We start from the raw sequence: 26963 nt of genomic DNA, 5'->3' as shown, positions 1-26963 counted from the left end.
CAGACACAAAAGGACAAATATTGTATGATTCTGCTTTATGAAGTATGTAGAATAGGTAGATTCATAGGGACAGAAAGTAGATTAGAGGTTACCAGGAATTTGGAGGGAGAGGAAAGAATGGGAGTTATTGGTTAGTGGGTACAGAGTTTCTGTTTGGGGTGATGAAAGGGTTTTAGAAATAGACAGTGATGATGGTTACATAACACTGTAAAAGTAACATTGAAAATGGTTAAAATGACAAATTATATATATATATATTTTTTTACCACAATAAAAAGTCTCTGAAAGAATTTAAATAAAATTGTTTAATGAAATGTGAAAAGAGTAGACTATTATAATACTTAATCACAGCATTATTTATATTATTTACATTGCTTTATGTTATTTATATTTATATCAATAATATGGTATTATAGTATATAATTTTATATTATTATTACTATTAATAGGGAATAACTTAAATTAATTATGGAAAATTCATACAATATAATACTACACCAACACTAAAATGATTGAGTACAAATATATTGATTGGCTTGGGAAGAAAACACTATAATCTAGTGTATATATGTCTGTATATATAAATATGTAAATATATGTGTGTATACACACACACCACTAGAAAAGATTAAAAAGAATACATTGCTCATTCAATAATAGTTGTCAAAAGAAACAAAAGACACAGAATAGAAGCATAAAATATGTAAATAATAGAAAAAAATGACAAAAGATAAAATAAAAGTTATAAAATAAACTCTCAGGTTAGGTAAAATATGAAGTCCAACTTCATGCTGTTTATAAGAAACAACTAAAAAACAGTGACATATAAAAGCTTAAAGAAAACACCAGGGAAAGAAAGCGGACATATAAGAAAGTGGAGATTATGCTATTAGTAAAAAGAAGAATTTACGGAGAAAAAGTATTAAATAGGAGAGAGTGGATCACTTTATACTGACAAAGGCAACAATTCACAGCAAAGATTAAACTGTTATGAAACTTCAAGTGCCAAATCATATTGCATTGAAATGTATAAATAAACTCGAGGCTCCAGAAGAAAACATATAATGGAATTACTATGCTAGTGAGAGACTTTAATACATACTATGCTTTGGCAGATCAGTAAGGCAAAGTATAAACAAGGATATATTAAGATTGAGTTTAACAGATATTTATTAAACTTTGAACCCTATATACAGAGATTCCATCTTTTCTAGTCCCCACGAATGACTAATATATATTAATCTAGGCCAGATGCAGTGGCTCACACCTATAATCCCAGCATTTTGGGAAGCTGAGGTGAGAGGATCGCTTGAGCCCAGGAGTTCGAGGCTGCAGCGAGCAATGACCACACCACTGTACTCCAGCCTGGGTGATATAGCAAGACCCTGTCTCTAAAAATATAATATAAATAAATAAATAAAAGATTTAAAAATTAATTATGACCACTAAAATTTCTATGTAGAAATTATAGAACCTTTCTGGAAGACTGTTTTGTAACCCATATCAAAATGTTTAAGAAAACAGGTTGGGTGCAGTGGCTCACACCAGTAATCCCAGTACTTTGGGAGGCTGAGGTGGGTGGATCACTTGAGGTCAGGACTTTATGACCAACTTGGCCAACATGGTGAAACCCCGTCTCTATTAAAAATATAAAAATTAGCCAGGCATGGTGGTGTGCACCTGTAGTGCCAGCTACACAGGCAGCTGAGGCAGAATCGCTTGAACCTGGGAGGCGGAGGTTGCAGTGAGCCAAGATTGCACCACTGCACTCTAGCCTGGGCCACAGAACGAGACTCCGTCTCAAAAAAAAAAAAAAAAAACAGGTTTAAGAAAATGCATTTAGTCCAGTAATTCCTATTTTATGAAAATTTGTCCAGAATAAATCATTAAGAAAATATACAAAAATGTAACTACAATATGCTTATTGAAGCAGTGTTTATAATAGTGAAAAATTGAAACAACATAAATATCCAACAATAGGGAGAGGGAGGATGTGATTAAATAATTTTACCTGCGTACAATGGGATAGTCTGTAACCATTAAATAATGTTGTAGAATAATATTTAACAAAACAGGGGTCTGGTACAGTGGCTCACGCCTGTAATCCCAGCACTTTGGGAGGCCGAGGTGGGCGGATCAAGAGGTCAGGAGATTGAGACCATCCTGGCTAACATGGTGAAACCCCATCTCTACTAAAAATACAAAAATAAAAGCTGGGCATGGTGGCGGGCACCTGTAGTCCCAGCTACTCTGGAGACTGAGGTAGGAGAATGGTGTGAACCCGGGAGGTGGAGCTTGCAGTGAGCTGAGATCACGCCACTGCACTCCAGCCTGGGCAACAGAACGAGACTCCATCTCAAAAAAAAAAAAAAAAAATTAACAAAATAGGGAAATAGGCTATATTGTTAAGTGAAAAAGCAGAATACAGACTACTACTGTTCTATCACATTGGTTATCTAAATACATAGAAAAAAGACTGGAAGGACATTCACACATCAAAATGATAAGAATAGTAGTCTCTAGATGATGGAATAATGGTTGATTTTTGTGTTCTTTTTTGTCTTTATTTTCTACACTAAATAAGTATTACCTTTGTAATAAAAAATAACAAAAAAAAATTTAAAGCTAAGAAAATCCAGCCAAGCTTGAAAAGTTGGCTTAGATGACTTTGAACTGTGTGTTTTGTTTCAAAATTTATTTATCTCACTTTGCTTCCCTATCCAACAGGGTGACACATCCGGAGACTACAGGAAAGTACTGCTTGTTCTCTGTGGAGGAGACGATTAAAATAAAAATCCCAGAAGGACAGGAGGATTCTCCACACTTTGAATTTTTTTAACTTCATTTTTCTACACTGCTATTATCATTATCTCAGAATGCTTATTTCCAATTAAAACGCCTACAGCTGCCTCCTAGGATATAGACTGTCTGTATTATTATTCGCCTATAATTAGTCATTATAATGCTTTAAAGCTGTACTTGCATTTCAAAGCTTGTAAGACATAAATGGAGATTTAAAATAGAAATAAAATGTATTCCATGTTTTAAAAGATTACTTTATACCTTGTGTTTCACAGACATTGAATATATTAAATTATTCCATATTTTCTTTTCAGTGAAAAATTTTTTAAATGGAAAACTGTTCTAAAATCACTTTTTTCCCTAATCTAATTTTTAGAGTAGCTAGTATTTTCTTCATTTGCAATTGTAAGCATCTGATTAGTGAGAACGCCTATCCAGTTTTCTATATTTCATAGTCAAAGCCTTGAAAGCATCTACAAATCTCTTTTTTTAGGTTTTGTCCATAGCATTAGTTGATCCTTACTAAGTTTTTCATGGGAGACTTCCTTCATCACATCTTATGTTGAAATCACTTTCTGTAGTCAACGTATACCAAAACCAATTTATCTGAACAAACTAAATTCTAAAGTATGGTTATACAAACCATATACATCTGGTTACCAAACATAGATGCCGAACATTCCATATTATGATAGTTAATGTCTTAATCCAGCTTGCAAGTGAATGGAAAAAACAAATAAGCTTCAAACTAGGTATTCTGGGAATTATGTAATGTTCTGAATTTAGTTTGATATAAAGAAAACTTTTTTGTGCTAAAATACTTTTAAAATCTTTTCAATTTTGTTGATTGTAGTAATTTCTGTTTGCACTGTGCCTTTCAACTCTAGGAACATTCTGAAGATGTACTTGGATTTAATTAAAAAGTTCACTTTGTATGAACATGGAAAAATAATTTTAATTTTAAAATGGTGTCTTTAGGCTGGGGGCAGTGGTTCACGCCAGTAATCCCAGCACTTTGGGAGGCCAAGGTGGGTGGATTACCTGAGGTCAGGAGTTCAAGACCAGCCTGGCCAACATGGAGAAACCGCATCTCTACTAAAAATACAAAAATTAGCTGGCTCTGGTGGCAGGTGCCTGTAATCCCAGCCACTCAGGAGGCTGAGTCAGGGAGAATTGCTTGAACCCAGGAGGCAGGAGGTGAAGGTTGCAGTAAGCCGAGATCACGGCAGCCTGGGCGACAGAGCGAGAAACCAAATCTTAAAGGGATGGGGAGGGGAGGGGAGGAGAGGAGAGTGTCTTTAAAACGAGGTATAGTCTTTCTGTGATCCACTTTTCACCTTCTGAGGTTTTTCATCCCAACCCCTGAAAGGAGCTATTTTTGAAGGCCTTGTGTTGCTCAGTTTCTATAGGAATTAAAATATAAGAAAAAAATCACATATTTAGTCTTATGTATGCCTACTGGCTAATGTTCACATATGCCAAACACTACTCAATATCATAAAATAATGTATGAACTTATTCTCTGGAAACGAGTGATGCTGTCTGCTCTAAGTAGACCATTTATATTAAATATCATAAATGTATGAAAGACATTTATATTCTTATAGTAAGAATACTTGCCTTCTTTGTTCATTTTATAACATCCGTTGTATTTTGGTGGGTGGAATAATAATTTTTTAGTTTTGTGTTGTTTATTATAAAAGCTACAGCTACTGGTAGAAGCTACTTATGTGAATATTTAGTCACTCCAGTTACTTACAGGAAATAATACTGCCATTTCAGGGCGTTCCCAGAAGACCACAGAATCTCCAAATCAGCTTTATTTTGTCTTTGGAAGCATGGTGAATTTTTTGGTAGAAGTTTTATGTTTAAATGATACATAGGTTGGCCAAAATTTTAAAACAAATAGCATTTATTCACCAGATTTCTAGAAGGTAGGATAAAGTCACCCTGGAGGAAAGTTTGTCATATTGAATTAGCATGACTTTGAGATATAATTATGAAGTAACTTTGTTTTTCCCTCCCCACTGTCCACTTACATTTATTCAGCGGGCCTAGTTCTTTTAGATGTAGATTCAGATAGAGAATAGAGTCATAATTTTTCTGTTCAGTCTTAGGTTTTAAAGTCCTACTGTGTAGTCCCTTAAGGTCATAAAACAGTGTCATTTTAGTAAGTAATATATCCAGTCAAAATTCCAAGTTTGATCTATAGTTGAGGCTTCTTCCCTCACTTACTTCTGGCCTACTGCCAGTAGGAAGCTGGTTTCTGGGGAAAGGGTGACTATGGGCTTCTCTTCTTTTTCCACCTAGCTTTCCTTCCACGTTCTTCCCCTGCCCCAACCTACCATGTCTGGGCTGTAGCAGAGAAGAGAGTTAAGGGGAGCAGGAAAGTTGTTACCTGACTGTCATTGCTGTAGTGGTAGAGGATCAGCCCTGCGTGACTCTGACAGACTAAAGTTGATTCTTGTGGGCATTCTTGTGGGTTCCTTTGTCGACCTCATCATGCTACTCACCTGCGGTTCCTTTGGCAAGGCAAATGTGTACTCCTTTTTCAGCCTCCAGGAATTTGGTGACTCTTTGAGGTTCTCAGTGCTGAAGTTCATTGCTTTCCTCCTAGACCTGTTGGGCATGACCTAAGATGATCCTATCCCAGCTCTCTCATGGTGGTCCACATCTGCTCCATGGGAAACACCTGCACGTTCTTTGTGCTGGCAAATTCTGTGCATGCAAGCTGATCCCTCTGCAGCCATCATTCTCTGCCTCCCACCTCCACCCCAAGCTGCGTCGGCTAGCCTCTCTCAGTTCAGATTTCTCATACACGAATCAGACATTAGTCCACTGGGGCCCTCAAACTACGTATACTGCCGATGGGAGTCTAAATTGGTACATTGATGCAATCAACCCAGAGAGCAATTTAGTAATAGCTAACAAAGTTGCAAATTTCCCAGTAAATTCACTTCTGGGAATCGGCTTGGCGAATCCATTGCACATGATGTTCATTGCTGCTCTGTAAGGCCGTTAAAGTAGAAATAACCTCTCTCACTAAGGAATGTAAAAACAAATATGGTTCAGTCATTCAATGAGCAGTGAAAATTATCTAGCAATTGACCAAATGGACAAATCTCGAGTATAATTTTGAGAGGAGAAAGGTGCACAGTGAGAGGTACAGCTGTGATTCCGTTCCATGATATGTCTAAACATGCAAAAGAAAATATGGGTACGCATATAAGGACATACATGGACATAATGATATACAACATTCTCAGCACAGTGATTGCCACTGGGGAGGAAGACAGAATGAGATGGAGGAGGTACACAGGGGCTTCTGCCTATCTGTACTGTTCTATTTAAAAAGAATGAATCATCGATTACACCTCAATAAAGCGGAGAGGAAAAAAAGAATGAAACCAAGTATAAAATTTCAAGCTAGTGGTCGGTCCACAGGATAAATATTTTTATTATTTTACTTAAAAAGTAATAGAAGGGAGTCAGGGAGTGAACGCTCGCTGTCCGGAGTCCATCACAAGAGCAGCTCCTCCAGGCAGACACTTGTCAATTTTGCTAGGGCCTCCTGAAGGCACTTTTTTTGAGTACGGACAGTCATGGTGCCAGACCCTATTCGGACATCCCACTGGCACTTGAGAGGAAAGGAAAGGAGTGCCGGGAACGTTCCCGTAACTTAACGGGTTCCTTTCACGTCTACAGCAGGGTAGGGCTCCTGTTAAGGAAGCCCAGGAATCCAGCATAGCGCCTCAGCCTAGGGGCCCTCTCACAGGAGGCCACGCCCAACAAAGCAGAGCGTGGCCCCCGCAAGCGCCGAGCTCCCGCAAGGAGACCAAATAGCTTCGGGGTTTTGCCACTTGCTTAGCACAGGTCCATAAGCACGGGGGGCTCAAGGTACCTTTGTAGAAAGAATGCGTGACTGAAGTCCCAAGTCTTGCCACTACAAAGGCGTGTGTGAACTACGGCTTAACACTGCGTCTACGCCTAAGTTCAGATTAATAGGAGGTTAGGCCCACCGCAGGCCCGCTGGGTTGTGCGCAGGCTCCACCTGCCACGCACGCACGCACGCCTGCCTTGCCCCGCCCCTTCCGGAGGCTCGCCATACGCAGGCGCCCTCCGGCCCGCGCTTTGTTGCGAAAGCGAGGGGGCGAGGTCCTGCTGTGCTAGCGCGCTGAGCGACCAGAAGCTGCGGGCGGGGCGGAGGATGGAGGCTGTCCGCTGCAACGGTTGGGGCTGCGCGTGAGAAGGTGGCGGTGTAGGCATCTGCGCTCGGGGAAGGCTGGCGGCGGCGGCCGGGCCATGGCGGGAGACCCCCTTCTCTGGGCTCCCTGAAGTCTCGGGGAGCCGTGACCCATGGGATCGTTGAGCAGCCGGGTGCTGCGCCAGCCAAGACGAGCCCTTGCCCAGCAGGCGCAGGGTGCCAGGGCGGGGGGCTCGGCCCGGAGGCCGGACACTGGAGACGATGCGGCGGGCCACGGCTTCTGTTACTGTCCGGGCAGCCACAAGCGCAAGCGGAGCAGCGGGGCCTTCTGCTACTGTCACCCTGACTCGGAGACGGACGAGGATGAGGAGGAGGGGGACGAGCAGCAGCGGCTCCTCAGCACCCCTCGAAGGTACGTGGGGGCATGCACCTGCGCGGACCCGGACCCGCACCTGTTGGGCCTGGGGCCGAGCCGGCGCCCCGTGCGCGTGCGGGGTGCAGCGCTCCCCAGCCTATGGAGAGGGGTCGTGCCCTTGACAAGTGAATGTGGAAGCCCGCCCGATGCCGGGCGGACGGGGGAGCGCTTTAGGAGACGCCTGGTGTTCTGCATTTTTAACCACAGACGCTTCCAGGGTGTTGTTACAGCCCCAAGATGAGGATGAGAAACGCCAAGCCCGAGCTCGCGTCTCGTTAAACCTTAGAGACGCCCGGCTGGCTGGCCTTCCCAGGCCACCTTTGCCCTCTCAAGTGGGTAGCCGCAGACTAAGTTGTTTTGCATCCGGTTGCCTTAGTACAGACACTAAATGTAATCTCTGAAATGGGCACTCTTACTGTCGCCCACTCAGTGGAGGGGAAATAATTGCACGCAGGATTTCTCGTTAATCGTAAAGGTGAAGTTTATCAGTAGTGTACATTTGTTCCTAACCAGGAACAGAGTCTGTGCAAGTTTCTAGTAGTTGAAGTCGTTGACCGTGGATGTACTGTATGTAGGGCGGTGCTGCTGCAGCTTGCTTAACTTTTTTTTTTTTTTTCTGATGAGTTGAAAGATGGAATATTGACTTGTGACCTGGAATTGGAATGTAGTTTATAGGTAGAATATATTCTTACACAAACAATTTGTTTTTTCTGCTTTTGTTTTTAAAGGTGATTTGATAGGGTCACAGATGAAATTTTTTTAATCATTTCTTTTCTTTTTTTATTTTTCAGACAGAGCCTTGCTCTGTCACCCAGGCGGGAGTGCAGTGGTGCGATCTCAACTCACTGCAACCTCCACTTCCTGGTTCAAGCGATTCTTGTACCTCAGCCTCCCGGGTAACTGGGACTACAGACACGCACCACCACGCCTGGCTAATGTTTTCTATTTTTAGTAGAGACAGGTTTCATCATGTTGGCCAAGCTTGTCTCAAACTCCCAAACTCAGGTGATCTGCTGGCCTCATCCTCCCAAAGTGCTGGAATTATAGGCGTGAGCCACTGCGCACCCGGCGTAAAATTAAACTTTATGAGCAGATTCAAAAAGGTTTTGCTATACTAGTGTTACATATTGTAAAAAAGGAATCATAGATTAAAAACTTAATAGTTTGGTTTATAAAACCTTTTGTACCATTTTTTAATGAATATTTTATTTATTTACAAAATGGACCCCTACTGTGAATACTATTCAGTAACTTTTTTTGTTGTTTATTTGATTTTTGGAGTTTTTTTCTAAAGAGACAGGGATCTCACTATATTGCCCAGGCTGGTCTCAAACGCCTGGGCTGAAGCGATCCTCCCACCTCAGCCTCCCAAAGTGCTCAGATTACAGGTGTGAGCCACCATGCCTGACCCTGTAACCTTTTTGAAGAGTCAGTGTGGCATAGTTTTTTTTTGGAAATTTTTTTTTCTTTTTTGAGACAGGGTCTCGCTCTGTCGCCCAGGCTGGAATGCAGTGGTGGGATCATGGCGCACTCTACCCCCACCTCACAGACTCAGGCAATTCTCCCACCTCAGCCTTCTGTGTAGCTGAGACCACAGGCATGCACCCCCACCACACCCAGCTAATTTTTTTATTTGTAGAAACAAGGTCTCACTCTGTTCCCCACCCAGGCTGGCCTTGAACTCCTGGGTTCAAGTGATCCTCTTGCCTTACCTCCCAAAGTGTTGGGATTACAGGTGTGAGCCACCGTTGCAAACCTGTAGCATAGTTTTAAGAGTTCAAATTCTGAGTTCTTGGCCAGGCGCAGTGGCTCATGCCTATAATCCCAGCACTTTGGGAGACTGAGGCAGACAGATCACCTGAGGTCAGGAGTTCAAAACCAGCCTGGCCAACATGGCAAAACTCTGTCTCTACTAAAAATATAAAAATTAACCAGGCGTGGTGGCGGGCGCCTGTAATCCCAGCTACTCGGTACGCTGAGGCAGAAGAATGGCTTGAACCTGGGAGGTGAGGTTGCAGTGAGCTGAGATGGCACAACTGCACTCCAGTCTGGGTGACAAAGTGAGACTCCGTCTCAAAAAAAAAAAAATTTTGACTTCTTGTCTGTATTCTGCACTTAATAGCCTTATTTTCCTCATATGTAAATTGGAGATATAAATACCTGCCTTTTAGGCTTTGACAAATATGAGGACAAACAAATGCACAATGTCTAGCATGTAAGCATGCAGTAAATATGTCTCCTTGATGAATTGGCCCCTTTATCACAACAAAATGTTCATCCTTCTTTATCCCTAGTAATTTAGCCACTACCACATACATGTATTTATTTATTTATTTATTTATTTATATTTAGTGGGTACAGGTGCAGGTTTCTTACATGCATATAACGGGTAGTGGTGAAGTCTGGGATTGTAGTGTATCCATCAGCCACTTTCTTTTGATAAATGTCTGAATATCTCATTTTCCCTTCTTTCACTTTTTACCTGTGTATATTTAAAATAGGTATCATGTAAACAGCATATAGTTGAGTCTTGCTTCTTTTATCCAACAGGACAATCTAACCTTTCAATTAGTAGTTAGACCACTTACATTTAATGTAATTATTGAAATATACATCACAGTGCATTTGAAGGAGAGAAATCACACAGCAATTTGAATACAGGAAATTTATTAGAAACATTATTAACAAGGCACAGAGAATTAACTACTGAGGACAAAATGCTAAGGTAAAGAGATCTCTAGAAATACATGGAGTAGTCAGTACTTCTAAGACTGAGGCAGAATAGCCACAGAAGGAACAAATTTGGAATAGGTGCTCCCAACCCTTTACCAAGCTAAGATTCAGATGATGTTGAAGGAGGTGTGGCTGTAGCCCACTGGATGGTGGAAAAGTTTGCTCAGGTGTGGTAGGCTGAGGCTGGCAAGCAGGACACTGCCTACTAGGATGCCAACAAAATTATTTGGAGGCCTTTTGGCCCAGAAGGCCAAAGATATTAACTATCTAGACCTTTACAGAAAAAGTGTACCAACTCCTAGACTACGTAAGTAGACTGGAATGGAAAGTTTTTAAAGCAAACCTTTATCAGAAAATGCATATCAGAGTTTAGTGTGTGTATATTACTAGAAGATGCTTGGATTATTCAGCCCAGTACGGATGCAGGGTATAAGAAAACACTAAGATGGGCCAGGCACGGTGGCTCACGCCTGTAATCCCAGCACTTTGGGAAACCAAGGCAAGCAGATCACTTTAGGCCAGGAGTTTGAGACCAGCCTGACCAACACAGTGAAACCCCGCCTCTACCAAAAAATACAAAAATTAGCCAGCCATGGTGGTGTGCGCCTGTATTCCTAGCTACTTGGGAGGCTGAGGCAGGAGAATTACCTGAACTCAGAAGGCAGAGGTTGTAGTGAGCCAAGATTGCGCCACTGCACTCCAGCCTGGGCAACAGAGTGAGACCCTGTCTCAAAACTAAAATATAAAATTTAAAAGAGAAAGTATTAAGATGTTGAATTTTGTGTGTTGGCCCTAGTATATACTTCCTGAGGTTGTCTGGTGTGCCCTCCCACATCAACAGACCACCTTATGAGAAGTTTTAGCTTTTAGGCCCAACTTCCACCTCACACCTTTGTCAACTGCATGTTTTACTTTTACATTTACAAGACTGTTAAAACCCACACTGTTCTACAACCAGATCTTGAGTGTTTTGTCCATAGCTTGTCTCTAAAAAATTGAAACAACATTACATAGTTATAACTATGTAAATATTGTTTCTGAAGAGTTATGTAGTGTGCTAGGATTATAAATCATACTTGATGGGTCCAATGTCACAACCCCTTGTCTGTTCAAAGGGAGAAATTTTTCCAACCTCACAGTCATATGGAATCTGTTCTTATATTCCATCAAGTGCTTAAAGTCAGGCCCTGCTTTTGTTTGTATCTTATTTGGACAGTGCCTTTTTTTTTGTATTGCTTTTTTATTGTCCCAGAGTATATAATGGCCTTTCCCCCACTCTTGACAAGTAACAATAATCCTTCATCATGGCTTCAGGTTTTTCTGAAAAAACACAGAAAAGTCTTTCGAAACACACTTTCATGGAATCCTTCTCTAAAACCTAGACCTCTTCCATCCTCCTGTTCCAATCTGGATTTGTCTGCTCTTATGCTGGGACTTCTTTTCACCCCATCTCTAGGATTGAATTCACTATTTTGTGTAGCCTGCATTTCTTTCTCACTCATTTTAGGAACTATTTAATACACCTCAAATATTTTCCAAGAAAGGGTGCAAAAGGGGGTAATTTGTGCATATCTAAATATAAATTTAGTCTCTTTTACTTTATTCATCCTCTGTCTGAGTATGGAAATCTAAAATAACTTTCTTCATATCTTTGATGACACTGCTTCATTGTCTTCAGGCCTACAGTCTTGATGAAAAATTTGATCCTGGTGTAATTCTCTTTTCAGGTGACCATTTTTGCTCTCTGGAACTTGTGGAACTTTTCTTTGGTATTTTAGGATTTAACTAGAATGTGCTTAAGTATGGGTCTTCTAATGGCCTTGGTACTTGTTCCTTATAATCTGAAGACTCATATACTACCTTAGTTTTGGGAAATTTTTTTCCATTAATTTCTTCCATAATTTCCTTTCTCTTGTTGTCTTGATTTTCGCTTTCTTGGATGCCTCTTAATTGGATTTTGGATTTCTTGGATTATGCATCTGTCTCTTCTTTTTTCCTTTCTTTGTCTTTTTGCTTTATGTTCTGGGAAATTTCCTTTAACTTTTTCATTGCTATCATTAGGTTGTTTGGCCCTATTTCTTTTGGACCAGGGGTGAAAATTACTAAAACATGAAATGTGCTGTGATCCATGAAAGCTTGGGAACCTCTGCTCTACAAAGCATGCCCCACCTATAACCAGCTTAGTAGTCTTCTTACTCAAAGAAGAGGTACATTGGAAATAGATCTATTTACTCAAAACACCATACACCAGTTACTCATTCTTCAATGTAAGTGGACAAGCAAGGAAGGATCACCCAACATGAGGAAGAAAAACCAAAGAATGGTTTGTTTGTTTTTTTAAATTTCAGTAATCATGTCTTTAGTCTCTAAAAGCTCTTTCTTGTTCTGAGTCATCCTTCATCATAGCTTCCTACGGGGTGAATATAATAATCTCAGATCTCTAGGTATACTGGTGAGAGGATTTTTTGTTCCTCTCTTTTCCCTGAATTATATGTTTCCAGGGATGGATGGAGCCTCTCTCTCTCTCTCTCTGTCTCTCTCTCTCTCTCTGTCTCTCTCTCTCTCTCTGTCTCTCTCTCTCTCTCTCTGTCTCTCTGTCTCTCATATGCTCTTATTCTTCCTCATGTTGGGTGATCCTTCCTTGCTTGTCCACTTACATTGAAGAATGAGTAACTGGTGTATGGTGTTTTAATTAAGTAAATAGATCTATTTCCAATGTACCTCTTCTTTGAGTAAGAAGACTACTAAGCTGGTTTTAGGTGGGGCATGCTTTGTAGAGCAGAGGTTCCCAAGCTTTCATGGATCACAGCACATTTCATGTTTTAGTAATTTTCACCCCTGGTCCAAAAGAAATACCTCATAGTTAGGGCCAAACAACCTAATGATAGCAGATTGCATGGTATCTGAAAGGTGTTACTGTGTTTCCTTCAAATTTAAAATATTCCACATGCCTCTCTGAGTTGGCTGTGGTGCTCTAAGTTCAGATGGTATCCTGAACTGGTGAATTTCACACACAGTTTGGGAACCATGACTCAGGGTGAATGGATTGGGAGTGAACAGGCCACAGATTCTTTAAATTTCAGAATGAGGATTGCTTTGTCTGGGCACCAGCAGCTACCCTACAGCCTTAGATCTTCCATTAGCTTTGTGCTGTTTCTAGAAAAGCCTTGGAATATTTTTGCCTCAGTATCTGTACTATCCTTATCTATAATCTGTGTTCATAGAGTGGAGAAGGCACTAATTTCCCCATTTTCTGCCCCTCTTCTTTCTTCTGCCTTCGTTTCCCTGAGACCTCATCCTACTTTTCTCCCAAGGGTTCTAACGGGCAGATAAGCTTAGCCTCCATCCTAGCCCTCCATAATGTATGTTTTGGCTATGGCTTTCACTGTTCTTTTTCATTTGAATTTATTTTCTAACTTTCAGATCTGTGTAAATCTCTCATCAAGTGATGAGTCTACCCTTTACCTTTTCCTGGTGTGGACTTATTCCTTTTTGTACTCTTAATCTTTAATGTAATTTGGGGAGGGATGGGAAGCCAACATGTGTACATTCTGCTATCAGGAACTGGAAACTACACTGTCTCTTGATTTCTCATCATAATCAATGAAGTGGGTACTATTAATGTCCTCTTTTTACAGCTGTGATAACTGAACAGGGGGGCAGCTGGGACTCAAACCCAAGTCTGTTACCACTAAGGCATGTGCTGTTTTTATTGTTGGCTAGGAAGAGGTGTTAAGTACACAGGTGTTAAATTCACCAGTTCAGGATGTCATCTGAAACAATTACTTCATTTTTAAAAAGAGATTGAGGGCCGGACGGGGTGGCTGAAGCCTGTAATCCCAGCACTTTGGGAGGCTGAGACGGGCGGATCACGAGGTCAGGAGATCGAGTCTATTCTGGCTAACATGGTGAAACCCCGTCTCTACTAAAAAATACAAAAAAAACTAGCCGGGCGAGGTGGTGGGCGCCTGTAGTCCCAGCTACTCGGGAGGCTGAGGCAGGAGAATGGCGTGAACCCGGGAGGCGGAGCTTGCAGTGAGCTGAGATCGCGCCACTGCACCCCAACCTGGCCGACAGAGCGAGGCTGCGTCTTAAAAAAAAAAAAAAAAAAGAGATTGAAAGTTTTATGTGCTAGGAAAGCTGTCAGAATTGGTCAGGAATTTGAGATATTGATCAGCCTCTGCCTGGGGCCTTTTCTTGGTTACTAGACCATTTTGAGCAATTATTTTCAAACTTTATTTTTTTAGTCAAGTTCTTCCTTTAAATTATATCTGTGCAGAAATCCAGTATGTTTACAGATATAATAGGTGATGCTGCTTTGGTTGAAGTTAGATGGGATACTCACAGTTCACTCCTCAGCTCTCCTTGGTGGCCCCTAAGACTTCTCCTTTGAGCAGTTTTAAAAAACCTTTCATCTAAAATAAATAAATAATTTCAAAAAACAAATAAGAAAAGAAAACCTTTGATATAAGGTTGCAAACCATTTGTCCAGCGGGAAGAAAACATTTTAAGTAGTTTAAGAATAGGTTGGTACCAAAGTAAGATTAAATGTAAATCATTTTAAAATTAAAATTTTAAATTTAAAATCATTTAAAATTTAAAATTACTTGGGTAAGTGAAATGTTTACTCTTGTTCTCCATTTCCTAGTTGCAGATTATTGCACTATTTGAGTTCCTTCATAGTGCTGGTTTTTAAATAAGGAAATAAGCAAAAAAATCAACATGCTAACTTCTTAATCTATTGAATAGGTAATTAAATTAGTCCAAAATTGCTAAAATGTGTGTAGTGAAAAGTCTGCCTCCCATGCCGCCCCCATTTCTCCACTATCTCTCTCATGCATAAAGGACCCCAGAGATAACCACTATTGTTAGTTTCTTATGTACTCTTCTAGACACAAGAAAATTTGAATATATACTCTCCCCCTATCCTTTTACACAAATATTATTTTGACTCTATTTAATAGAAATTGAATAAAAGGAGTATTTAGAAATATATGCAAAATCAGTAAAACATTCAATTTATATAAATATGTGACTTTCATTTCTTTTAACAGGAAAAAATTAAAGAGTACATCTAAATATATTTATCAAACATTATTTTTGAATGGTGAAAACAGTGACATTAAGATTTGTGCTCTAGGAGAAGAATGGAGCTTACACAAAATATATTTATGTCAAGTAAGTATTTTTTCTATTTGAGTAACAGGGTAATCACTTAAACTCTTAAGTCATGTTCTTTCTCATTGCACTTCACAGTAATCTTTTGCATGAACATCATAGTGGTTAAATCCTCTCATTTGGTAAAAGTCTGTAAGAAAATGGTAAGCATTGTTAGTGAAAACTAAGTTTGGTCTAGAAAGAGATTTTGAGATTTCAGTATCATACGAGCCTAATACTACGTATTTGTCATTACTTCATAAAGTGCTTTTTTCGGTGCCTTCTGTTGATAAAAGGGGAAAAGTTGGGGAAAAATATTTAACATTAAAGTTAAGATTGTAATGTGTTTATTTTGCTTATGGTTATTTAAATTGGATAAACTCACCTGAAATGTTGCTTTGTAGTTCACATTGAGTGTGAGTGGAAAGTTCTCTCCTGGAAAATCCAGGTAAAGACAACACCAAAAAGTATATAGACTAAGTCGATTTCTGTACTGAAAATATTGCTACTTGCCACCCCATTTTAAAAATTCAGAACTTTCATAGCCGGCATGGTGATGGGCACCTGTAATCCCAGCTACTCAGGAGGCTGAGACAGGAGAATTGCTTCAACCTGGGAGATGGAGGTTGCAGTGAGCTGAGATCGTGCCACTGCACTCCAGCCTGGGTAACAGAGCGAGACTCTGTCTAAAAAAAAAAAAAAATCAGAGTTTTCAAAATAGAATACAATGTTGCTCTAAGGGCCCAAATATTTTATTCATTTTCTTTTATCAAATCTATAAGCCAGATATTGGTCTAGGCACTAGGAATAAAACAACAGTTTTATCCTTTGGAACTTATATTTTCCTCTTTACCATTTGAGAATAATTACTGGTAAGACAGTATAGTATAAACTTTTTCAGTAAAAGTATTTGGAAAGGAATTGCCTTCTCTAACATTTTAATCATGTTTTAAAATGTGTTTTTGAGACCGGGCGCAGTGGCTCATGCCTGTAATCCCAGCACTTTGGGAGGCCGAGGCGGGCAGATCACAAGATCAGGAGATTGAGACCATCCTGGCTAACACGGTGAAACCCCAGGCGCCTGTAGTCCCAGCTACTCGGGAGGCTGAAGCAGGAGAATGGCGTGAACCTGGGAGGCGGAGCTTGCAGTGAGCCGAGATCGCACCACTGCACTCCAACCTGGGTGACAGAGCAAGACTCCGTCTCAAAAAAAAAAAAATGTGTTTTGAAACAAATTTATTTTGGCTTGAAGTATGTTGCCCAGACACTATATCAGAATATTGCTTTTTAACTTCAGCATATGATTCATATTATTTCTTTTTAATATCTGAAAGCAGTTTTGTGAACTTAAGGTTGAGAATACCTCTGTTAAAACTTTACCTCTCATGGAAGCTGTATTGATTATAGTTCAAGCCACATGCTAAAATATAAGCCCCCTGAGGACAGAAACAATATTGATTTTGTTTATTGCTATATTCACAGTGCCTTCTACATACTAAGTACTCAGTAACATTTTTAAATAAATTAGTTAACATTTTATCAATTTCAAAGTAATTCTAATTATGAGGAGTGCTATCTGGCAGATAACTAAAGACTTCATTCTATACCTTTCCAAGAATTCAGGTCCATTCTGGAAATTTCTCATTAGATTAAACTAAATTTTGGATTTTCCCTAATTTCTTTGGGGATCATCCTGTTTGTGCTGACTTGGGACTGGTTTGGTCCTTTATAGCCACTCAGATGTACAGTGAGGATTCAACAGTTTGAGTAAAAAGCTAACCAGGTTCAAATAGAAATACAGGAATTCAATTTAGATAGTAATATAGGAATTTTAGTTTTTTGTCAAAAATAGTACTAAACTGAAAGTATATTTCGATACACCTAATAGTGTCCTTATCTTAATTTCTTTTCTCCTGTAGACATATTTGGCAGTTCTTTTTCTGTTGAAGTAATAGAATGGATGAGTTTAGTTAATGGATAGAATAGTTGCTTAGAATTAGAAATGGGAAAATAATTTGGAAGACACAGAAAGTGCTTGATAATCGTTGACTTTTTTTTTTTTTTTAAAGTCTGGCTACTTTTCTAGTATGTTCAGTGGTTCTTGGAAAGAATCCAGCATGAATATTATTGAACTGGAGATTCCTGACCAGAACATTGATGTAGAAGGTAACTACCATAATAATTAACTATTATGCAAGAATCATAAAAACATAATCTTATTCTTTTGGTAGAAAATAAATAATTCCTTCTAGCCTTGTAGTCTAGAAAACTCCTTTTATCACCTCAAGGTGATAATTTTATGTTGATTTACGCCATAGTCTGTCAGTTCTGTCCATCCTATCACTGATCTGTTTTGTCATGTGGGCCTTATCAGTCTGTTTACTTATCTTTGTAAATATGCCCACCTGGGATATGGAAGACGTAGGATGAAGGAAGGAAAAGTATGACCATTTTTTTGAATTATGTAGAAAATCTGATAAATAATACTTATTGATTATTTTCTATTTTCTGGGAACAATAAAGGCATAAATCATGTAATATTGTTTTAGAGCTAAAAGAATCCTTAGTTGAGGAAGCTGAGGCCCAAAGGAGTTAAGGGACTTACTTTGGATCTCAGAGCAGTTTAGTGAGCCTATGTCAGACTACAGCTCTCCTCATTCCCATTCCAGTGCTCTTGCTGCTCCCCTCATTGGTGGTCCACATGGAAGTACCTGGTGTTCAATACAAAGGCAAAGAAATAGTTAAGAATATTTACAAAGCAAACCATGTGGGACATTCATAACAGTGGCGGTGGAGGAAGGATGGACAGGCATAGATCACTGTGGGGGCTGGGCATGAGTGTGGCATGGACAGGACTCAGGAACTGTACCACATTTCTCAGTGGTGAAGTGCTGAAAGCAGCAGGGTTAAGATTATCTTTGAGTCTGCGTATTTGTACTTAACGATTGGTCTACTCAGGAGTATCTTATAAAACTTCTTTCAAGCCATCTTGGTTGTGACCACTGATGTCAAGATTATATGTTAGAAGAATGCAGCTAGATTTGGTAGAATAAGCAGAAATTTATAACCTTGTTATTAAATTAACAGTGTCAACCAGTAACCATTACTAGCGTTTTTAATTAAAGAGATACTTCTGTTATCCTTTTATGTACATGCCACATTTAGACAAATGTCTTTGTGTGTGAAGACAGTCATCGTTGTTATTTGTATAATACTTGTAAAAGATATAAATATTATTTCATCTTACATGTGTACCTTGCTTTCAGCACTACAGGTTGCATTTGGTTCACTGTATCGAGATGATGTCTTGATAAAGCCCAGTCGAGTTGTTGCCATTTTGGCAGCAGCTTGTTTGCTGCAGTTGGTAAGTATGCACATGATTCAAAGAAAGGTTCAGAATAATAATCTTTTTCTCAAAGTGTGTACTCCAAAACAAAATAAAGCTTAGCTTTTAGAGTTTTAAATAAAATGATATGTATAAATATGCCATTTGTTATAAATCATTTAAAATGCCTAACCAAAAGCAATTTATTACAACTGAGGGAGTCTTGATGTCTGCGTAAAATGAATGCAGGCCATTTCTGTGTAGATATCTTAGTATGACTATAATGTGGAAGAAACTTACTTGTCTAAGGTCATTTACAGATTTCTATTCATTAATGACTTGACTATTAAGCAGATGGCTTATGATTACCAATTAATTTCATTCATGGGTTCAAATAAACATGCATTCCTACTATTTAAATTTCTCTTAGTTTTGAAAGAATTGTGTATAAATCACATATATGTATTTTAATCTACCGGCAGAATGACAGATTTGTTCATTTAATAGAAGTGTATTGAGCACTGTGTCAAACTAGACACAGAAATCCAAAGGTAACTTAAGATGTAATCCTTACCTTCAAAAAGTTCACAATATAGTATGTATGTGTGGAGAGCGGTGGGAGGGTTGATATAGAAACCCAGAGGTAAAGTAAGAGCTGTTCAATATTATAGATATGATAATAAACATCCTGTATCATTTAGTGAATCCATAAAGAAGGAAGTAGTCAGTTCATCCTGGTGGTGTCACAGAGGAAAGTTACGTTTCCACATTGAATCTTGAAAGTTGAAAGTGTGTTTGTATTGCAAAGTAGGAAGAGGGGAAGGAAGAGCATTTCAGACAGAACAGAGTAAACTAAGACCTAGCAATGTGAAATAGTGGAGGATTCAAGACTCTAACAGAAACATGGCTCCTGCATAAACACAAGAAGGATTGGAGAAGAGGGGGGCAGAAGCCAGATCATGAAAATACCGTTACACATTGCTAAGTTTAGTGTACACAGCACCTTTGGAATATTTTAATCAGAGGAAAGACAAAGTTATGTTTTAGAAATAATACTTCAGTAACAATGTGAAAGATGAATTGAAGGAAAGATGAATACAGCATTAGAGACAAAAACGTATTGCAGTCGTCCAAGGGAGGAAAGTAGGGTAGTAGCAATAAGCTTGGAGAGGAAAAAGTAGATAGCAGAGAGATTCAGGGATAATCCGCTGGACTTGGTGACAGACTAAGTGTTAAGAGGAAAGGGGAAGAGTCTAGAATGATTTCCAGGTAAGTTGAAAATCCTAATGGAGTCAATGTTTTATTTTAATCTTAAAAAATTGTTTACTTTTGTGTAGTATTTTTGTACTGATTCATTTGACATATTAGTTAATGGCTTACTAAATATCCTTGGTTGAGATCATTTGATTTTCAAAATGTTTTGATCCTTTCAATACTTATTTCCAATAAGTATACTTTATTTTCTAACTCTGGTCCTTTTGATTTTGTTCTAAATTCACTTTCTGTATTACTTTTATGATTTACTAACTCTTTAACTTAATATACCTGCATGATGAATATATTTCAGAAATTTGAACAAAAACTAGTATTCTTTCCATATATTAAAGTTAGTTCACTTAAAACCTATATAAACATTTTAGGTTAAAACTTTAATGTTCATAATTTAAAATAACAGTATACTTGTTTTAGGTGTGTCTCTTAGATATTGTAGTTATTTTAAACTTAATAATCACTTTCTGCTAATGCATACTATTTGTTTAGGCCCATGACATGGTTAACTGACTATGTAGACTTCTTAATTTAAAAAGAAATGGCAAAACAGACAAAATGCTGCTAAAGAAATTTGCAAAGGTCTCAGAGAGGGAAGAATAGAAAAGAAAAAGAATAGCAGTATTCATCTGTACCTGACTGCTCCCCCCACCTTCCATTTTCAAATTCCAAGTATTTAGTTGAATACTTGCTGAATTTTTTTCAGTATTTTTATTGGACTTGTTAAAAAAAAAAAAAAAAACTTAGGTTTGCTGCACTTAATGAGTTTTCTTTCTTTTCTTTCTTCTTTCTTTTTTTTTTCCTTTTAATATGTAAAAGCACATATCAGAGCTAATTTTCCCACGTGAAATGGGCCTTTCCAGTGCTTATTTATATTTACAGGACGGTTTAATACAGCAGTGTGGTGAGACAATGAAGGAAACAATTAATGTGAAAACTGTATGTGGCTATTACACATCAGCAGGGACCTATGGATTAGATTCTGTAAAGAAAAGTGAGTTACCTTTCTCATTTTCTTCCTATCCCACTTTAGGAATTTGGTTGCTTTAGTTTCTTAAGAGAATGTATAGCTATAAGAAAGAAAGAATTAAGGAAAATTAGGATAGGGGAATGGAATTTTGTTAAAAAGCCCATTTTAACTTTTGGACTAGTTAGTAAATTCCTCAAAAGTGTTGTCTTTGTCAGTGACCGTAGATGGGTTATGTATATGCTTATAAAAACCATGGTCACTCTTGGTCAGGTGTGGTAGCTAACACCTGTAATCCCAGTGGTTTGGGATGCCAAGGCAGAAGGATCACTTGAGCCCAGGAGATCATGACCAGCCTGAGCAACACAGGGAGACCCCATCTCTACAAAAAATTTTAAAAATTACCCAGGCATGGTGGCATGCACCTGTGGTCCCAGCCATTCTGGAGGCTGAGGTCAGAGGATTCTTTGAGCCCAGGAGGTTCAAGACTGCAGTGAGCTGTGATCATGCCACTGCACTTTATAGGACATTTTCTATTAAAATTGTTTAAGAAGTAGGCCTGATAGACATTATATCATTGCAATGACTGACAGTCCTTCTAACTCTTGAAAGCTGCAGTACCTGTTTTGAGATTTTAAAGGTTATAGTAGTATGCAGACCCCTTAATAAACTATTTAACACAAACTCAAAATGAAGTTTTAAAACTAGAAATGCTCTCATTAATATAAAGGAAATATTCTCTTAATAATATCTACTGGCAAAAATAATACTAAATTTCCTATTGTTAATTAAAAGTTGTGAGCATGTTCTGCCAAGATTAATATTCTGATTTTATTTTAACTGTAAGTCCTACTTAATAAATTGTAAATACATGGTATATAATGTAATAATTATATATTTTAATTTCAGGTGCCTTGAATGGCTTCTAAACAATTTGATGACTCACCAGAATGTTGAACTTTTTAAAGAACTCAGGTATCTGAATTTCAAGTAACTTTATAATTAGTCATCCTAAAATATTGTTTATCATTTGTTAAAGTACGTAACATTTTGTAGAACACAAAATATGAAAAGCAAACAATTTAATGAAAGGGCTTGACTACATCCATAAGCTGAAGAAATGCTACACAAACTTATTTCTTTGTTGTGAATAATATAATAGATGTTATGTCTACTGTTTTAACCAATTTTAATAGAAAAATGCATTACTGTTTTAAGACTATAGAAAAGTTTCAGGTTTTGCCAGACTTTTAGAGAATTTAAAAGGTATATTTTAGAAATCATCTTTATTATTGAGAAATAAGTTTGAAGAAACTGTTTTGGCCTTTTTTTTTTTTTTAACCTTCAAAAACTTTTCATGTTGATCGGTTTTGTCACTAGAATGAATTCTCTGATGTGGAGTAACAAATGTGTGTCTCCTATAAATGTACATTTTTCCGTCTCTGATTATTTCACTCCTTGAATTCAAATCTGTAATCCCAGCTACTCTGGAGGCTGAGGCAGGAGGATTGCTTGAGCCACGGAGGTCAAGGTTGCAGTGAGCTGTGATTGCGACACTGCACTCCAGCCTCAGTGAGAGTGAGACCCCAGTGAGAACAAGTTACCATAGTTCTTCACTGTCACCTCCTGGTACAAGGTCTTCTGAACCAGGTCAAGGTATTCCCACTCCTGATGAGAGAAGTCTATGGCCATGTCCCTGAATGTTATGAATTCGCAGGCCATGGTTTTAGACAAGCAAAAGCCAATCAGTCCTCAGGGTTTCTCTACCAGAAAAGCAGATGTAGGAAAACCTAGACCTGTAATCCCAGCACTTTGGGAGGCCAAGTTGGGAGAATTGCTTGAATCTAGGAGTTCGAGATCATCCTGGGCAACATAGTGACGTCCCCTCTCTTTGAGAAAATATCAGTCTTCCTTTAAAAAAAACTGTTAGCACCACACAGGGTCCCATGCAGGCTTCAGGCTGGGGCTGCAGAGGCTCCCACAGTCAACTGCGCCGCCTTCATCCTCAAGCGGGACCCGGTCGCACACAGCACAGCGCAGAGCCAGAGGTCCTGGAGATGGAGCCAGAGGGCCAAGGTTTGTTTGTCACCTGTGGACCATGTAGTCCAAGCTGGAATAATAGGACCGCAGTCACCCATGAGAAATGGATTCCAGGGTTCTAAAAACCTACAAGAAATACGGCTGTGACAATGAGGACTGCCCACCACCCAAGCTGCATAGCAGTCTTTCTTTTTTAAAGAGATGGGGGCCTTGCTATGTTGCCCAGGCTAGACTCAAACTCCTGGGCTCAAGCAGTCCTCCCACCTCAGCCTCCAAGTAGCAGGGATTATAGGCACATACCACTGCACCCAGCTTAGTTTGGCTTTTTGGATTAAGTACGCATATTATCCATTTATTCCTGCAGCAAGTACTTCCTAACTGTTCATTATGTATAAAGATATTCTGTTAGTGGCTGTGAAGGATGCGGAGATGATTTTATCATGGTCTCTTGCTGTCGGGGAACTTATCTGTAGTAATGGGACTAAGGTATTTGTGATGGGTCTGAGAAAATCTGGCTAGCAGTAAACTTTTGAAGGCTGGTTGGCATTACAGTCATTTTCTGGCTTGCATTTCCTTGACAGCGGTGCTTCGGAGACAGGGATACAAATGTGCCCGGGAGTAAGTGACTTTCTGATGGAAATGTACAAAACTAAAGTCAAACATTGCATAGCTTCCCGGGATGTGAATTTTACTGATTGTACTGATTTGTTGTTGTTGTTGTTGTTGTTGTTGTTGAGGTGGGGGAGAGGTAAACATTTTTATGTTTAAATACATTATGGAATAGAGGGAATTCAAGTTTCCTTGAACTCTCAAGATACCATTTATAGAAATGTTATTTTTATGGTTAGACCACCACCTAGATTATTGGGTTTTTTCCTTTCTTTTGCCTTTACGAGGTAATTTGGTAGAGAAGTGTGAGAGACATTCATCACCTGGTGATATTGAGGCATAAATAAATCACCGTAGAATGTTTGATTTGAAAATCATTAGAAACACTTTAATACAGTCAACCTTCCATATCCGTGGATCCGCCATTTGTGGATTAAACCAACTGCTGATTGAAAAGATTTGGGGGAAAAACTTTAAAAAATGATAACAAAAAACCCAATGTTGTATGACAACTATTGCATAACATTTACATTGTATTAAGTACTATAAGAACACCTAGAAATGATTTAAAGTATATGAGAGGATGTGCATAGGTTACATGCAAATACTGTGCCACTTTATATAAGGGCCTTGAGCATAGAGGATTTTGGTATTTGTACGGGGTTCTGAAACCAACCCCCCACAGATACAAGGGGACAACTCTAATTTCTCGTTGAGCTTTTGAAAAGGAGCAGGATCCTCTTAAAAACCCACATGCTCTCTTGGCTTTTTGTGGCTCAAAGGAAAGAAAGAACAAAGGAAAAGCAAAACAAAATAACTGATGATGTCATTTTCACTCTAAATAGCACATGTTTCTTGATCTTATGCTCTTGAATAGTACTAAAACCATAGTTTATGACTAAGCAATTCTCTTAAGCCTAGAGGTTAAAGATTACTTTGACGATATAGCTATTCTAGTGTCTTTTTTTTTTTTTGGAGACAGTGTCTTGCTCTGTTGCCCAGGCTGGAGTGCAGTGGTAGTCTCGGCTCACTGCAACCTCCACCTCTTGGGCTCAAGTGATCCTTTTACCCCTTCAACCTCACAAGTAGCTGGGACTACAGGTGCACACCAACATGATTGGCTAATTTTTTTTTTTTTTTTTTTTTTTTTTGTATGCAAGGTCTCACCATGTTGTCCAGGCTGGTCTCAAACATCTGGCTTCAAATGATTCTCCTGCCTCCCAAAGTGCTGGGATTACAGATGTGAGCCACTATGCCTGGCCTTTTTTTAAAGAACAAAACAAAACATAGAAGTGGAGTGGGGGAAGGCAAAAGAGGATGGCTGTCATTTTATCAGAGCATACTGAAAGTTATCTTATTGGAACTTTGCTTTAACTTGATTAATCAGCAGATCAGAGCTCTTTGTTTCCCTATCAGTGTGAAAAGGACCTTTCACAGCACACTATCTGAATTAAAAGTATCCTTGTATCCAGATAGATTGTTTTCTAAGATTCTTTGTCTTGGGCAGAAGGACTGCTGTCATTTTTAATTCCATGTATTTTTTAAAAGAAAGACAAAGCTTTTAGTTCCACCAGGATCCTTTAGCCTGTGCCTAAAGATAAGCTCACTCCCTCTATTTATCCTTTTCAGTATAAATGTCATGGAACAGCTCATTGGTTCATCTAACTTATTTGTGATGCAAGTGGAGATGGATATATACACCGCTCTAAAAAAGGTACTGACATAATATGATGTCATATTATGCAAGGATGTCACCTCAGCACTGTGTATAATGGTGAAAAACTGGAAACAGTGTCCAGCAATAAAGAGATGGTTATAAATGTAGGAAAAGGAAATAGGCCAAAACATTAAAAAGTCTTTATATTTAGGGATTTGGTATCATTCGTGATTTTAACTTTATTTTTTGTACTTTTCTATTTTAGGAATACTTTTCTGTTTTTTCCCAGACTTCTCTTTAACAAAAAATATATTGTTGTTATTTGTTTATTTACATAATCAGAAATGTTTTATATCATTTTTAAGAACGTTTTCGAAGTTGAGCTTCAGTTAATGATGGCATTTTAGACACACTTTTCTAAGCAATGTTGAAATTTTCTTTTAAAGGCCTGTTTGCATGTCTGGCATATGTTTTACTTCATCCTTTTGAAAAGTTTCAACATTTTAAAAATCTAATTTTATTTTCACAACTCTCTGAAGATACAGATCAGCCACTATTCTTTCATGTAGATAGTGAGACTCAGAGCAGGCTTGAGGCAGAGACTGGATCTTGGGAGTCCCAGTCCATTGCCCTCTTCCTACTGCATAATCCTGCCTTTACCCTTTTGTCCCCAAAACAGTGTTGTGAGTATTTAACACAGTTGTGAAACTTAAGACTGAGACACTTTCTAGCTTATCTCATAGGGACTCTTTGTTTGTTTGTTTCCATGGTAGAGATGAAATTTTGTTACTATTTTTTTTCAAGGAACTTTACTATCTGGGCTATCCAGTCTTTTAAAAAATTGGTGCAGAGGTCAGGCACAGTGACTCATGCCTGTAATCCCAGCAATTTGGGAGGCCCAGGCTGGCGGATCGCTTACGGCGCAGAGTTCAAGATCAGCTTGGGTAACATGGCAAAAACCCCTGTCTACAAAAAATACGAAAGCTTAGCTGGGTGTGGTGTTTGTGCCTGTAGTCCCAGCTACTCAGGAGGCTGAGGTGGGAGGATCACCTGAACCTAGGAGGTGCAGCCTGCAGTGAGTTGTCACAGTGGCATTCATTTCTGTTGTTATAACTGCTTTCTGCCAGTAATGATAAGTGCTGATACTTACAGGGTGTTTACGTGCCATACACCATTCTAAGTATTTATATATATTAAATATTTTAGTGTCCTATGAGGTAAACATATTATCATGCTCATTTTACAAATGAAGAAATTAAGGCCCAGAGATATTAGGTAATGTGCCCAGCTCTTAAGTGCCAGGTCCAGGATTTAAAAGTTTTTGCTCTTACCTGCTGTGCATATTATCTCGGCAGCAATAAGACAAATAAGCTCCTTTTTCCTGTGTTAATTTCTTGCTTTTATAATTTCATATAGTATTTAGTGAAATTGAGTTGTTAGTCAGTAGAATAAGTTAGTATAAAATTACTAATGTAATATACATATATATTAGACCTTTACTTTTTTAATACAGTAATCTCCAGTGAGTTACCATAAAGACTTCTCAAGGATTGGCTTACTCCTTAGCACCCACATCCAATTTTTATCACTGGACTATGATATTTTTTTCTTTTTTCCTCGAGACAAGGTCTCGCTCTGTCACTTAGACTAGAACACAGTGGTGCAATCATGACTCACTGCAACCTTGACCTCCAGGGCTCAAAAGGTTCTCCCACCTCAGCCTCTTGAGTAGCTGGGACTCCAGATGCATGCCACCATGCCCTTTTTTTTTTTTTTTTTTTTTTT

The 26963-nt window shown here is 38.7% G+C and overlaps 2 protein-coding genes across 3 annotated transcripts in view; both read left to right on the top strand.

Moving 5' to 3' along the window:
- ANXA4 (annexin A4) overlaps positions 1-3737 on the top strand; it is an 87454-nt gene extending 83717 nt beyond the window's left edge. For both annotated transcript variants that reach the window (XM_017853772.1, XM_017853773.1), the window contains one exon: positions 2728-3737. In XM_017853772.1, the coding sequence (XP_017709261.1) occupies positions 2728-2787 (60 nt within the window). In that variant the 3' untranslated portion in view covers positions 2788-3737. The remainder of the gene's footprint in view (positions 1-2727) is intronic.
- A 3198-nt stretch (positions 3738-6935) lies between these two features.
- Positions 6936-26963, top strand: part of GMCL1 (germ cell-less 1, spermatogenesis associated) — a 53120-nt gene continuing 33092 nt past the window's right edge. The window contains exons 1-7 of the mRNA XM_017853771.1: positions 6936-7418; positions 15209-15332; positions 17381-17477; positions 18578-18675; positions 20788-20903; positions 21782-21847; positions 25151-25235. Coding sequence (XP_017709260.1) covers positions 7159-7418; positions 15209-15332; positions 17381-17477; positions 18578-18675; positions 20788-20903; positions 21782-21847; positions 25151-25235 — 846 coding nt within the window. The 5' untranslated portion in view covers positions 6936-7158. The remainder of the gene's footprint in view (positions 7419-15208; positions 15333-17380; positions 17478-18577; positions 18676-20787; positions 20904-21781; positions 21848-25150; positions 25236-26963) is intronic.

The sequence above is a fragment of the Rhinopithecus bieti genome, unplaced genomic scaffold (genome assembly GCF_001698545.2).
Source record: "Rhinopithecus bieti isolate Rb0 unplaced genomic scaffold, ASM169854v2 scaffold_36315, whole genome shotgun sequence".
NCBI lineage: Eukaryota > Metazoa > Chordata > Mammalia > Primates > Cercopithecidae > Rhinopithecus > Rhinopithecus bieti.
The sequence above is the reverse complement of the archived record's forward strand: the minus strand, read 5'-3'. Positions and strand labels throughout refer to the sequence as shown.